General features: G+C 36.2%; 1 protein-coding gene across 3 annotated transcripts; it reads right to left on the reverse strand.

The window, feature by feature from the left end:
* Window positions 1-1,142: 1,142 nt before the first annotated feature.
* On the reverse strand, window positions 1,143-6,706 carry LOC146329595 (pyrin domain-containing protein 1-like). 3 transcript variants are annotated; one of them, XM_084714867.1, is made up of 3 exons: window positions 4,791-5,897; window positions 3,165-3,438; window positions 1,143-2,163 (listed from the first exon to the last, which is right to left on the reverse strand). In XM_084714867.1, the coding sequence occupies exons 2-3, from the start codon at window positions 3,427-3,429 to the stop codon at window positions 1,988-1,990; spliced, it is 441 nt and encodes a 146-aa protein (XP_084570993.1). In that variant the 5' UTR covers window positions 3,430-3,438; window positions 4,791-5,897; the 3' UTR covers window positions 1,143-1,987. The 3 variants fall into 3 exon arrangements, with proteins under 3 accessions (XP_084570993.1, XP_084570992.1, XP_084570991.1); XM_084714866.1 differs by lacking the exon at window positions 4,791-5,897 and adding an exon at window positions 6,265-6,706 and having other exon boundaries at window positions 1,144-2,163; XM_084714865.1 differs by having other exon boundaries at window positions 1,144-2,163; window positions 5,226-5,895.
* Between the last annotated feature and the right edge of the window lie 5,802 nt (window positions 6,707-12,508).

The following is a 12,508-nucleotide window of genomic DNA, read 5'->3' on the forward strand; positions in this document are numbered from 1 at the left end:
CTTGTTATCAGAGTTAATGCTAATAAATAGCATTTGTAATTAATTTAGGTCACTCGATATGGACAACAAGTAATGGTTACAATTTAATACTATATTACAAATTACTTGTGACCAACAAGTGCAATGCAATACCTGAATTCATAAAACGTTATTAAACAAACTTGTACTCTCGTCCACAGACAACAACTTAGCAACTTGTGTAACAAATTTTTCTCCAACTTTCCGAGTCGTTGTTCCAACTTGAAGGGGCATTCGCGTGAATTTTCAGTCGGCAATTCATTTTTCCTATTATTCCGATAGCACATGAATGCACTATTACGTGCCTCTACACTGACATATGTTTCAGAGGCAGATTCCGTGTAGGAGAATATTCCGAAAAATAAGATAAATGTGAGTTATAATATCTCTCCACATGAACAATCCATAGACGTGCGTTATTTGTGGAGTTTTTCACCTTTACGGTCCTGACATATCCTTGTAATATTGCCCTAGATTTGGTCACGTGGTTCAGATTTTTGACAGTGAGTTTCCGGCTCAAAGTGCTCACGTGAATGACCCTCCACGTCAGATGGGTTACAGTGTACGCAGAAGAAAAGTTGTGATGTTTAACATCTTTGACACGTGGAAGTAAATTTATTTTACATTAAAGCAATTTTTTTTATTTTTCTTATTTTATGCCAAACTTCACATTTGTAGTTTAAATGTTAAAACTGTATTTGCAGCACTACATGGCTCACAAAAATAGAAACCGGCCAATTTAAAAAAAAAAAAAAAAAAAAAAAAAAAAAAAAAAATCCCAACAATAAAACAAATCTAGAGAACCAAAGCCAAAAACCTGCATTCAGTCTGTGGAAATAAGCTTTAAACTAAGGCTACAGCTAACAATTATTTTCATTATTGATTAATCTGCTGATTATTTTCATTATAACTCTTTTAGTTTGTTAAATGTTTGTTTAAAAAAAGTGAAAAAAAAAAAATCCTCCTCACGAATTCCCAGCTTCCAAAAGACGTTTCCAAAATTGCTTGACTTGCCAAACTAACAGTCCATCACCTGAAGACTTTTCATTTAAATAACAAAGAAAAGCAGCAAATCTTTACATTTAAATGCACAATATGTAAGTTCTGCCACTAGAGGGTCTCTGTCTCGTCAAATCAATATCGAAAGATGTAGTTTGATGATGTCCTAAAGTATAAGTAGTAAAGCAGTTGTAGAATCATTAAACAAGCACTTTTGCCAATGAAAATCTATCTGACATGACTCAGGCATAAATCATGTTTATCGATGAGGTAATGTATATAAGTTTTATTCATGTTACGTTTCGTCACTCTTTAATGTATCCCATGTTTTCTTGGAAGTTATAGCAGCTAGCAGCTAGTCCGAAACAGACTGTTAAACTGAATGAATTACAGAACCTTCTGCCTTTAAACATTGTTGGAAACATTTGGGGCAATATCAGTACACAATTCAACAAAATATACAGCATACATATAATGTTTTTATACATTTTAATACAGAAAAGTTACATGTTATAGCTTTAACTGATTGGGGTGGAAATAAACTTTAAACAGAACACTGACATGCAGTATCACAGTTCCATCTTGGCAAACCTTTAAGCAAATTGTTGTTTGTTTTCATCCAGCAGACATGGAGCTACATTAACATTTATGGAGACATGTTTGTGGCCACTTGATGAATTTGAATTTCATCATGGCTGTCTTCTCGTGGATGGTTTTGTTTGCTCATGCAGGTCATGTAGAAGCATCAGTATTGAACTCAAACGGTTTCATAACCAGTTAAAAACCTCCTTGTAGTAGCTTTTAATACAGTTTAATTTATGTCTGCATAAATCAGTCAACTTAATATTAAGAATCCCCTCTGGTGTAGGAGATTCAGCTTGAAAAAGACACTTTCAAATTTAGCAACATGAACGATTTGTTTAAAATTTTAATGAGGCGTGAAACCATTCAGCATCAATGACAGAGCCATTTACTGTGAGTTTATGTTCATGTTGATTGCTATACCAGAGGTGGTGCCTTGGATGGTGGGTGCCACAATAACATTTCTACCCTGCGCAGAAACTGAGGCACTGCCAGCGGGAGTTGAACCGGGAGAAGAGGAGGAGGAAGGCGCTGGAACAGGGTTTTGTGCAGCTGATGATGCTCCTGGTGATGAAAGACAGAAACAGAGTAATTCCACACTGAGAACAGGACTTTTGCAGAATTAACCCTTTAAAGCTATTCATATCATGCCTGATACATTAGTTTCTGAGACCAAACGATTAATACTTTCCTTAAAAAATATGGGACACATTCAATCTGAAAATGGTGTGCACCGATTCGCTGCGGTTTCCAGATTGACCAGCACATTTTTCCTTTAAACAGTGTGGAACAGGCTTTGACGTTTTCTCTCATTTGGTGGATGCTGCTAGTTGTTGCCCAATCAGCAGCGCTGTGTATGTAAACACCACTGCACTAAAAAGACGTTGTAGTGCGGTGCGCTGGGTGTTCAACACAGCACATTTTCTGTTTAAGTAAATATTTTGTTGCGTTTTGTCAGGGCTGATCGCAGCCCTGTTGGATGCAATCTGAGAAGTGTCTTCTGCCCTCTGCTGGATTATCAGCACACTGCAGGCAGCAGCTGGCCTGCAAAATCCAACATGGCTGCCTCCATGTCGTCACTCTAATACTAATCTGCTAATACTTCACAATTAATATTTACTGTATTAAAACAACCTATAATCACTTAATATTTTGTGGCTTATTTTACTGTAAAATTGTGTTGAAAATGTGAGTATCAAATATGGCTCAGCAGGTAGATAAGATAAGAAATTAAGGATTGAAATGTCATTTTAAGATTTCCAAAAGCACAATATTTGTTTTTGTTTCTAAAATAAAAATGATTGCAATCAATGACTTGTCATGAATGCCTGGTGTAACAAATATTATACAAACAAAATATGATATATGTAAATAGAACAGGATTTTTGTATTTTGTCAAAAGGTCCAATAAACACGTAAATTTCAGAAAACTGGAATTTTCTGGCAATTATGTGATGTGTCAGGAAGACAGAAGCTTTGGCTCATATATCAGCCTCAGAGAAACTACAAAATAAACATTTTCAAGCACTTTCTAACCTCATCTAGAAACCTATGATCTGTCCCACCTGCATACGACCTCCTCAGCTTCTCGGCAGCGTTGTTGTGGTTCATCCTCTTCAGGATCTCAATAGCGATGTTCACGGCTGTTTCCTCACCGTAGCTGTCGATCATCTTACCGACGGTGTCCTGCCGGTCTGCGTTCTCCAGATGGCCCTTACGAAGGGGCTGACACCCGTCCAGCACTGGCTGAGTGAGGCTCCACCGAAACCTCTTGAACTCATCTGCACCCAGCTCATCCAGCGTGTCTAAGATCAGAAGAGGAACCTGCATCTCTGATCACTGAAAAGAGGGAACAAAAATAAACTTTCAGTTTGTAAATTAGCCTGCAGTGTTTTTAATGTTGAGCCACTTTTTGAGTTATGACTCCTCTCAAATTTTAAATGAATTCTTTTAAGGCTCTTAGAATTGTTAGATGCTTGCAATTAATTTGGACCTATAGATTTTAAGGATTCATTTCTTTGTTGAACTGAGTGTTTGAAGGAAGGGGGACGCCATATTTTTAAGGTTTCACTTCTGCTTGAATGATGAGCATACTTTCTTTTTAAGGGTAAAATATCAATGCATATGTTACATGCATTGATGGATTATTGAATGGGCCTACAGAGCAAAGGTTCAGGGGCCCGCAGGGTCAGGGGCCACCTTCTGGGCTTCACCTGCAAAATGTACAATAACTACAAAAAGACATTAACCAACTACAAAGACCACAAGGAGATATAAAATGCCCACAAAGAGATGCAAAAGAACCACAAAAAGCACAAAGAGACACAGAACAACTACAGAGACACAAAATCGCCTCCAGGAGACAAAAAACAAAAACTACATGAAGATGCAAAAGAACCACAAAGAGAGAAAAAATAACTACAAAATTACCATAAAGAGATGCAAAGCAACTACAAAAAGAGGCAAAACAACCAAAAAGTCTGTTTCATGCTCCTATGCATGAGAAATGATGAGGCCTTTCACATGTCTGTGTCCTGGGGCCCTTTGTCTCACAATCCGTCCAATCTGTCCGGCTGGCTAATAAAACTGTGCATCTGCCTATAAGCAGTCTGTAAATGGTCTACATGTTGTTACACTGCTGTCTCTTCCCCCATGTTTCCTGTATGTTGCTCTACTTTCAACCACAAAAATGCCAAAATAACCCACCCAAATTAATTTTCAGCTAATATGTTAGTTATGTTTAGTGTCTAAGCTGTGAAAGATGAGCAGGGAGGTCAACCTTAGAATATTCATCCTCAGTCTTAAAAACATAAAAAAGCTCCTGGTCATGACAGACCAAGTCAGTCTGCAGCAACTAAACCTCTGAGTTTATTAAACTGGACAACAGTGTAATTTATTGATAATGAATTGAGCTTTTCAATTGGAAGAGAAATTATTTTATTTCTTCTTTCAAATTTTGAATATTCTCACTTTAAATAGTTATTTAATGTCAGCAGGAATCAACAGACTTTATGTTATGAATTTGCACATAGTTTTTTTTTCTTTGTTGAGCTAGGCACTTTGAAAAAGAGAAACTACCCGAATTATTATTTTTTTTTTTTTTACCACAAAACATTCTTTTTCAAGGTCTAGTCAATACACGTTTATATTAATATAACTTTTCACATGACTATAATAAGTAAAAGGTCTACCTGCTGGCGTCGAGCTTTCTCTTCCCCTTTTATTTCTTGTCTGTATCTGCACTTTCAACCAAAAGGTCACTTACGGCAAAAATCACCCACAAATTCTGACAGTTTCATTACATTTATGCAACATATTCACATCACTGGTGGACAGTTCCTTTTCAGTTTGATATGTTCGATATTTAGTATCAACATTTTGACAGATGAGCTGGGAAATCTTCATCTCCAAGTATGAAAACACAAAAAAGACGACTATCTTGAATATCATGCACGAAATACAACAAGCAATACTGAAAGCAAATATCAGAGAATAATTGTGAAAATCAACACAGATAAAAAGATAAGTGATAAAATCATGATATAGTCACATTTTATTTGACTTGACAGGTAAAACTGGACAATAAGTGAGGTCTGTTTTCTTAAATATGTCAGTAAATGTCTTACCGTACTGCCTTCAGTAAGTTGTCCTGACAGAAGTGAATCTACTCAATGCAGCAACACTGTGTCTACTTTGAGTTTCTAACTTAAGACTGCTGAGTAGGAAGTTCAAGAACTGCAAACCACACAGGTTCAAGTTCACATTAAACAGAACGAGACTGACCAAAGAGACAAGTTAAATAGTTCCCCTGATAAAACTCACGTCTCAGCAAAAGACAGGACACGTATGTTAACCACAGTGAGAAGTTTCCCACAAGAAAATTACCTTTTTATCTGACTGTCTTTCTTTCTACATTAAATGACGTTTTTACGGTCAAATCCACTGAGATTGACCAGATGCTCTGAAATGCCCGTATCAAAGATCTTCTTATATTAGGAGCACTTTAAGCACCAACGGTCCTGTGAGTCCACTTTATAGATATTCAGTATTAAAATCTTGACAATTTAGACAGCAAAACTATTACAGTTAGTTTCCAAACCCGATGAAAGCTTAACTTTAAATTATGATGCACCATACCTTAAATAAAGAATAAATAAAGAAACTTTAAATTTAAACCTCTCTTTAAATCTCAGTTTAGTTTTTACTCAAAACTTAGATCAAATAATTATGTTAGATCAAAACTTTAAACTCCAATTTAAAATGTGATGGTGTTATCTTTAAACTTAAGGAGATTTAACTTAACTTCCTGTCTTTTAGTTAGCGAACAATGTAAGTTTTGTTAACCTTTTAGCTAAAAAAACAAACAACCAATGTAACATCTTGTAAACTTTTTCAGTAGCTAACGAACGATGTGACATTTTGTAACCTTTTTTTGTTACAAAACAATGTAATATTTTGGAACCTTTTTTGTGACTAAACAATGTAACGTTTTATTAATTTAGTTAGCAGACAAAGTGTAGACATTGAGCTTCACATTCGCTCCTAACTTGACCTATTTGTTATAAACAGTTTCAAAGAACTACATTATGTCTGACATAAATTCCAATAAAGAAGGTAAACAAAAAACATATCAAATTAACTTAAAACTAATGAATTTTCAAATACCTTCTCACTGTTGTTCCACACTGACTTTCTTCTGCCGCTGTTAAACAAGAACTGGAGGTTTGATGCAGCAGCACAGAGACTTTGTGGTTTATGAGTGATGTCTGATCAATGTGGTCCAAACTCCACCTGCTGACACCAGGCGGAGATGACAAGTGCCTGCTGTTACCTGAAATATGACGGAGGTGTTTAAATCCCAGAATTAACAGCTTTATATCTGACTCCCAGGACCAGTTCATGTCAAAATGTCTGCTGTGAAAAAGGTCTACAGTTGTCTGAAAGTAATGGATAAATATTTAATAGTTAGCTATAAGTGGCAGATGGTTGAAATAAATGTCGGTGTTCATTATGGAACATTTATCTTAGGATACAAAAACACAATAAGAGTACAGAATAACTGACTGACTGGACAATTAACCCAAAAAGTGAATGAAATAACTGTATGAAGTTTGTGTGAACAAGAATTTGTTTTATATTTTAGACTCTTAAAAAGCAAAAAGACTCTCGCACACTGTCTTCTGTACATGCAGTCAAAGATTTAATGACGTTATAAAATCTTGGATTGCAAGTAGAGAAGACAGCGTGAGAGTCTTTCTGCTTTTTATTGACGAACCATAGTCTTCTCCTACACACCTGTCGACCTACAAGTGTTTTAGCTATTCATATTTTAGATTCTTCAAAGTAGCCATGTTTTGCTTTTATGATAGCTTTTTCACGCTCTTTGTATAATATGAACAATTTCTTATTTAAAAAAAAAGAAAAGAAAAACATTGAATGAGACATCAGTCCAAACTGGTACTGTGGGCCTACTGTAGATTTTTTTGAAAAAGTTTTCTTACCCTTTAAAATCAAGAAGGCCTGGCAACCCCCCTTGTTGATGAGGATGTTAAGTGTATTAAGGGGTACTTGAATTCATTGTGTTTTGCTGATAAAGGTTGGGAACCACTGGTTTAAGGTATTCATTATATCTCTGAGAGCAAAGTGTTTGATCATAAGTACACAAAAATTTCTATCTATCCACAGAAGTGTTAAGAAAGTTCAGGCTACACTGCTTGTTGCGTTGTCGTTTATTTAGAAAAAAGTATTTAAAAAGCACATTTTACAAAAAATAAAATAAAAAATCTATTAAAATGTACTTTGTCTAAAAACACCACTGAAGGAATATTCAGCAAGACCTGATGTCATATCAAAGTAATGGTCATCATTAGACGTGAACGTCCTCTGATAGACGTAAAAACAGCGTCAGATGTAAGTGACAGTCCAGTCAACACAAAAACATTCAAAAATATGATCTTGAAATCATGACATTATTATAAATGCACACAATCATTCTGTATAAAAAAAATAGGTTAACACTTTACGTTAAGCCCCTGTAAGTATAAGCAGTTATAAACATTAGATTGATGGTTTATAACACTCTATGATGTTGTGAGCAGATTTAAGTATTTATTCTTGTATTTGTCTACAACTATAGTCTAATTCCAATGACAAAATAACACCGTTGAGTTGCTTATTACAGTTACTTATCAAAAAAAAACAATAATTTGATACAAAATATGAATCTAATAATTATTTTATTGATTTAAAAAAATGAATTTATTGCTCCCCCAGAGTGTATGATCAGATCTGCATCCATGGTAACTGTCTGCTATTCAGAAATAACATACCTTATTATGCTGTAACAGCCCCTTCATAAGCCCCGCCCCTTTTTGCTCTGCGCTCCAATAAACGTTGAGCAACCTTGGTACACTTATGAGGTTGAAAATATATATTTGCATGAATGTAATTTAAAATGTTAAATGTTTTTCTAACAGTGTTACTAACATTAACTAACCTCAGATGTGACTATTATGTCTCTTTTACAGATTCTCCATCATTTAACCAACTTCAAAATTTGGTTTTCTTTTGAACATAGACGAGCCTGGCACATAGCATATGTCAGTGCAGGAAACAGGAAGGAGAAAGTTGGCGAGGGTACCAAGCTGGCTCAGTTGCACAGAATGAAAAGGGGTGGGGCTTATGAAGGGCCAACTGACCAATCAGAATAAAGTATTTAATAAAGCCATGTAATAGAATAATATAAAATATGTCTTCACAGGTATAAGATCGGTGCTCAGGAGGGAAAAAAATTGTATTGGAACATCTTTGGTTAAAACAAATACACTACATGAATAAACGATAAAACTGTCCTTGCATTTGCTTACAACCGCACTACAGTGTGTTATAAACCATTTATTAATGCTAAATAAGGGGACTTAAAGTAAAATATTACCAAAGGTATTATTCTGAGGCCATAAGAAAAACCTGTCTTCAGATGAGCTGGTAGATGTTCTTTAAACCAAAACCAGTACATCTGGAGGGAACTCATAATTACAGTTGTTCTGATACCAGTAACCTGTGAGTTGGAAATGCCTCAATTCAATCTAATCCAATTTTATTTATATGCCACAATTAAAACACATCAGTGAGTACCCAAATCAATGTACTGATGCTATATCAAGTAATCTGTTAGCCCTGAAATGGGACCCTGCTGCTTCTTAGCAACGTCCCGTATGCCAATTTTTTTTTAACCTGAACCAGGTCATATAACAATGGCTACTTTTACATGCACACAATATTATGTTTTTTATTTATTAAAACAGATCTCATTTTTTATTCCTTTAATATTACTATTTAAATGCAGCTGTGCATACTCTGATTATGGACACTTCTTTCTGTCAAAATAGTACTTTTTGAAAGTTTTTCCACTGGTAAATAATAAATGTCTGTAAACGAAAAAACGTGTATGTGTGTTTCCTTGTGGGTGTTTTTGTGTTTGAGGGGTTTATTTATTGACGGTTATATTCCACGTTCCAGAGGTGCCGCCGGTGACTGATGGGGCGATGACCACACTTCCCCCCTGAGCCATCACCCCGCCAGCAGGAGGTGCCGCAGCAGAGGAGGAGGTGGAGGTGGAGGCGGAGCCCGCGGCTGGTTTTCCTGCTTTATCTGAAAAAAAATACAGATGCAGAGAATCGGTATAGACACAGAAAAAAAACAAAACAAACCAATTGATTCTGCTTACTTTGACTCTAAGCATCCACTGCACCTTCGTATTCTCTCTTTAGGCCCGCTGCATTTCCATTCTTCCCCATCTTCTTCAGGATCTCGATAGTGATGCTGACAGATAGCTCTAGACCGTAGCTGTCGTTCATCTTAGTCACAGTTTGATGACGATTTGCACTCTCCGTTTGGGACTTCTTCAGCGGTTTGCAGCCTTCCAAGATGTCCAGCGTAAGGTACCACTTGAATGTGTTGAAGTCGTCATCGATCAGCTCCTCCAGAGCTTCTAAGAGAAGTTGTTGAACAGCCATGTCTGCTCACTAAACAAGCAGAAGAGGGGAAATTAGTTTCCAGTATTAGAATTAAAGGAATAATTCAAGTTAAAAGTCAAACAAGATGCTCTCATGTCTGTTTTTTTTTTTTTTTTGTAATTTACAGAGGGTTACATGCTGGACTCAAGATGCAACTAATAAAGTAATAAAATAAAATTAATAATTTAATTGTGCTGATGCATTTCAATTCTAAGCATTAAAGCATAGTTTATATTTTTTTAAGTGGGGTTGTATGAGGTATTTATCCATAGTCAGTGTATTATCTGCGTTAGATGGCAGTAAGGACAGCAGCAAAATGCATTTTAGTCACCTAGAAAAATCAAAATCAGTGTGAGTATAAGTTGTATTTAGAATATTTTCACCACTTAACTTTGCTGTCAGAGAGCCTTTTCTGCAGGGAAGCTCAGCTGTCATATCTCAGCACCAGATTCCTTTTGCAAAATCAATAATTTTACCTCGCAGAACACGGGGGTTTGTTGGTCTACTGCTACCTTGATTAGTTTGTTTGTTTGTGTTCTTGTGTGACTTTGTTGAATCTGAACGAACCATTTAAAGCACAGAAGTCACACAATGACACAAACAAACTAATGGATCGTGGCCGTGAGAGACCAGCAACATACATTTTCTGTGAGGTAAAATTACTGCATTTGAACTGTTTCCTGTGTCACTGTCTGTGTTTTTGGTACCACTAGCTTGTTTCATTTTGACACACCTAACAGGCATGCCAACCGACATTTACCGCAAATACTACAATGACTATGGTTAAGTGCCTCATACAACCCCACTTCAAAAAAATCAGGACTATCCCTTTAAAAAGAACAACTTTTAGGTTGCCAAGATGTAGAGGCTGGCTCTTTAATTCACCAGGAAGAGATTCAACCACTTCCACCTGTCTGTTGAAAAAATCATCATAAAAGTCACTCACATGTCTGTTTCTTTCTAATGTCGTCATGTTTGCAGTAACAAAGTCATTCATGAATTTAATTCCAAGGTTTTTAACTCTATAATAAATAATCAAATGAGAAAAAGTCATCTACATGTAAATAACTCAAAATTAAAATAGGATTGTTACAGTCATTCTGCAGTTATATACAGTATAATATTTCTATATTAAATTTTTTTAAATGAGTTGATTTCTATGCAGATGCTCTGCAGTCAGCAGGTCTTTTCCAGAGGGTAAGTGACTTCCTGATTTCCTATTTAAGGGTAAGTCCAGTTATATAAAGCTACTACAAGGAACATTCATATTGTGTTGATCCTGTGGGAGGTCCTTGTGGACAAGAATGGTAGTGTTTCCACTGTCATAACCACAAAATAGAATGTCAAAAATAATCTTATCAAAATAAAAATCTCCTTCTGTTTCTTTATACCTGGCTAACGTTCAAGTCACTGTGATTCATTCTGGCAAAATGTAAACACAGACTGATTTAAAAGGAAATCCAACCTGCTGGCAAGCATTAAAGGTATAATCTGCAACATTTGCCACAAAAAAACAATATAGACTCATATTACATTATCCAACTCAATTTATGACCCGCTAGGAGTGTGTGGTGGTGGCTGTATCTGCAGAGACCCTGCCCTCTGCTTGTACTTCTTTATTGTTTCTCACTGTGCTCAGGACGTTTCACCAAACCAAAATGCTGGTATTTGACATTGGGATGTGTTTATGAACAGCTCAGACGAATCCTACTGATTCTACCTTCATGAGTAACTATATAATGGCTTTAATATTGCACTTTTATAAAGCTGGATCTCACAAAGATTGTAAAGGTCAAAATCAAAGCAGCAGCAGAAGCTGAAATGTCTTGCCTTTTAGTCTTCGGTCTAAAAACACCACATCCTACATTTCCCATAATGCAAGCTCATAGCAATCACCCGATGACATCAGCAGTTGCTTTTTCACACTTTGGACCACATATGAGATATTACGCAACAGTCCTCAGAGGCTGAACAGAAAGCTACTTCCTCTGATGAGGAGTGCACTGAATTTAATTTAATCTACTTTAAAAAGACCAGAATCCTCTCCTGTTTGTCCTGAAAACTTACCATTATAGTAGGCTAATATATAATGTGAATAACATCCGTGAAAATACTCCAATCAAATCACTTATGTTCGCTTTAAGTTTTTGTGTATTGCTCTGGAAACGAGTTGTTCATGTCATCCAACCTGTTTTAAACCGGATGTCAAAGTGCAGCTGCCACAACAGGAGGAATTTGTGGTGAAAGAAAAAGGCAAAAAAAAATCTAAAAATAAAAATGTATCTGTAGGTAACTATTGACTGTAACACACCTGTCGCCTTCATCCTCAGAATCTGTAACTGATCTTCATAATATTAAGAACAAATTATCAGAATTACCTGATTTTACTAGAAATTATTCGGATAATTAATCATTTTGACATGACAGGCTCGACAACAGCCCCCACTGTTCCTAATTACACCCATTCTCATCTGGTCAGCCTATTATTAGGCCTAACTGATTTAGTAAAGCCACTGATTTGGTTAAAACGGCTGCCTAATTACAGGGTGGTCACCAGAAATCCTTTAACAAATACACACTAATCCAGAACAAGTTGTTCTTCGGCCTGTGATCTGAACTTGCACCGCGGTACTAAAGAAGCAGGACTGAAAACAGATTTCTTTTAGCGGTGCGATTAAGAAATAAACAGGAAAAATGATTTTGATTTAGATATCTAATAACCAGCATTAAAATAAGACTACAGAAAGACCGACAGACCGTCAGTAAACACGGCCTGTGACACACAACACGGTGCCAACAGGCTCCGACAGGGTTGATTTACATACTTTCTGATTTAACTTTAATAATTCGGTTTGGCGCAGAGCGGCACCGCGCCAGAACCAAAGAACCAAAGA

This window comes from Lutjanus erythropterus, chromosome 3 (assembly GCF_056507025.1).
Source record: "Lutjanus erythropterus isolate fLutEry1 chromosome 3, fLutEry1.hap2, whole genome shotgun sequence".
NCBI classification, from domain to species: Eukaryota; Metazoa; Chordata; class Actinopteri; order Lutjaniformes; family Lutjanidae; genus Lutjanus; species Lutjanus erythropterus.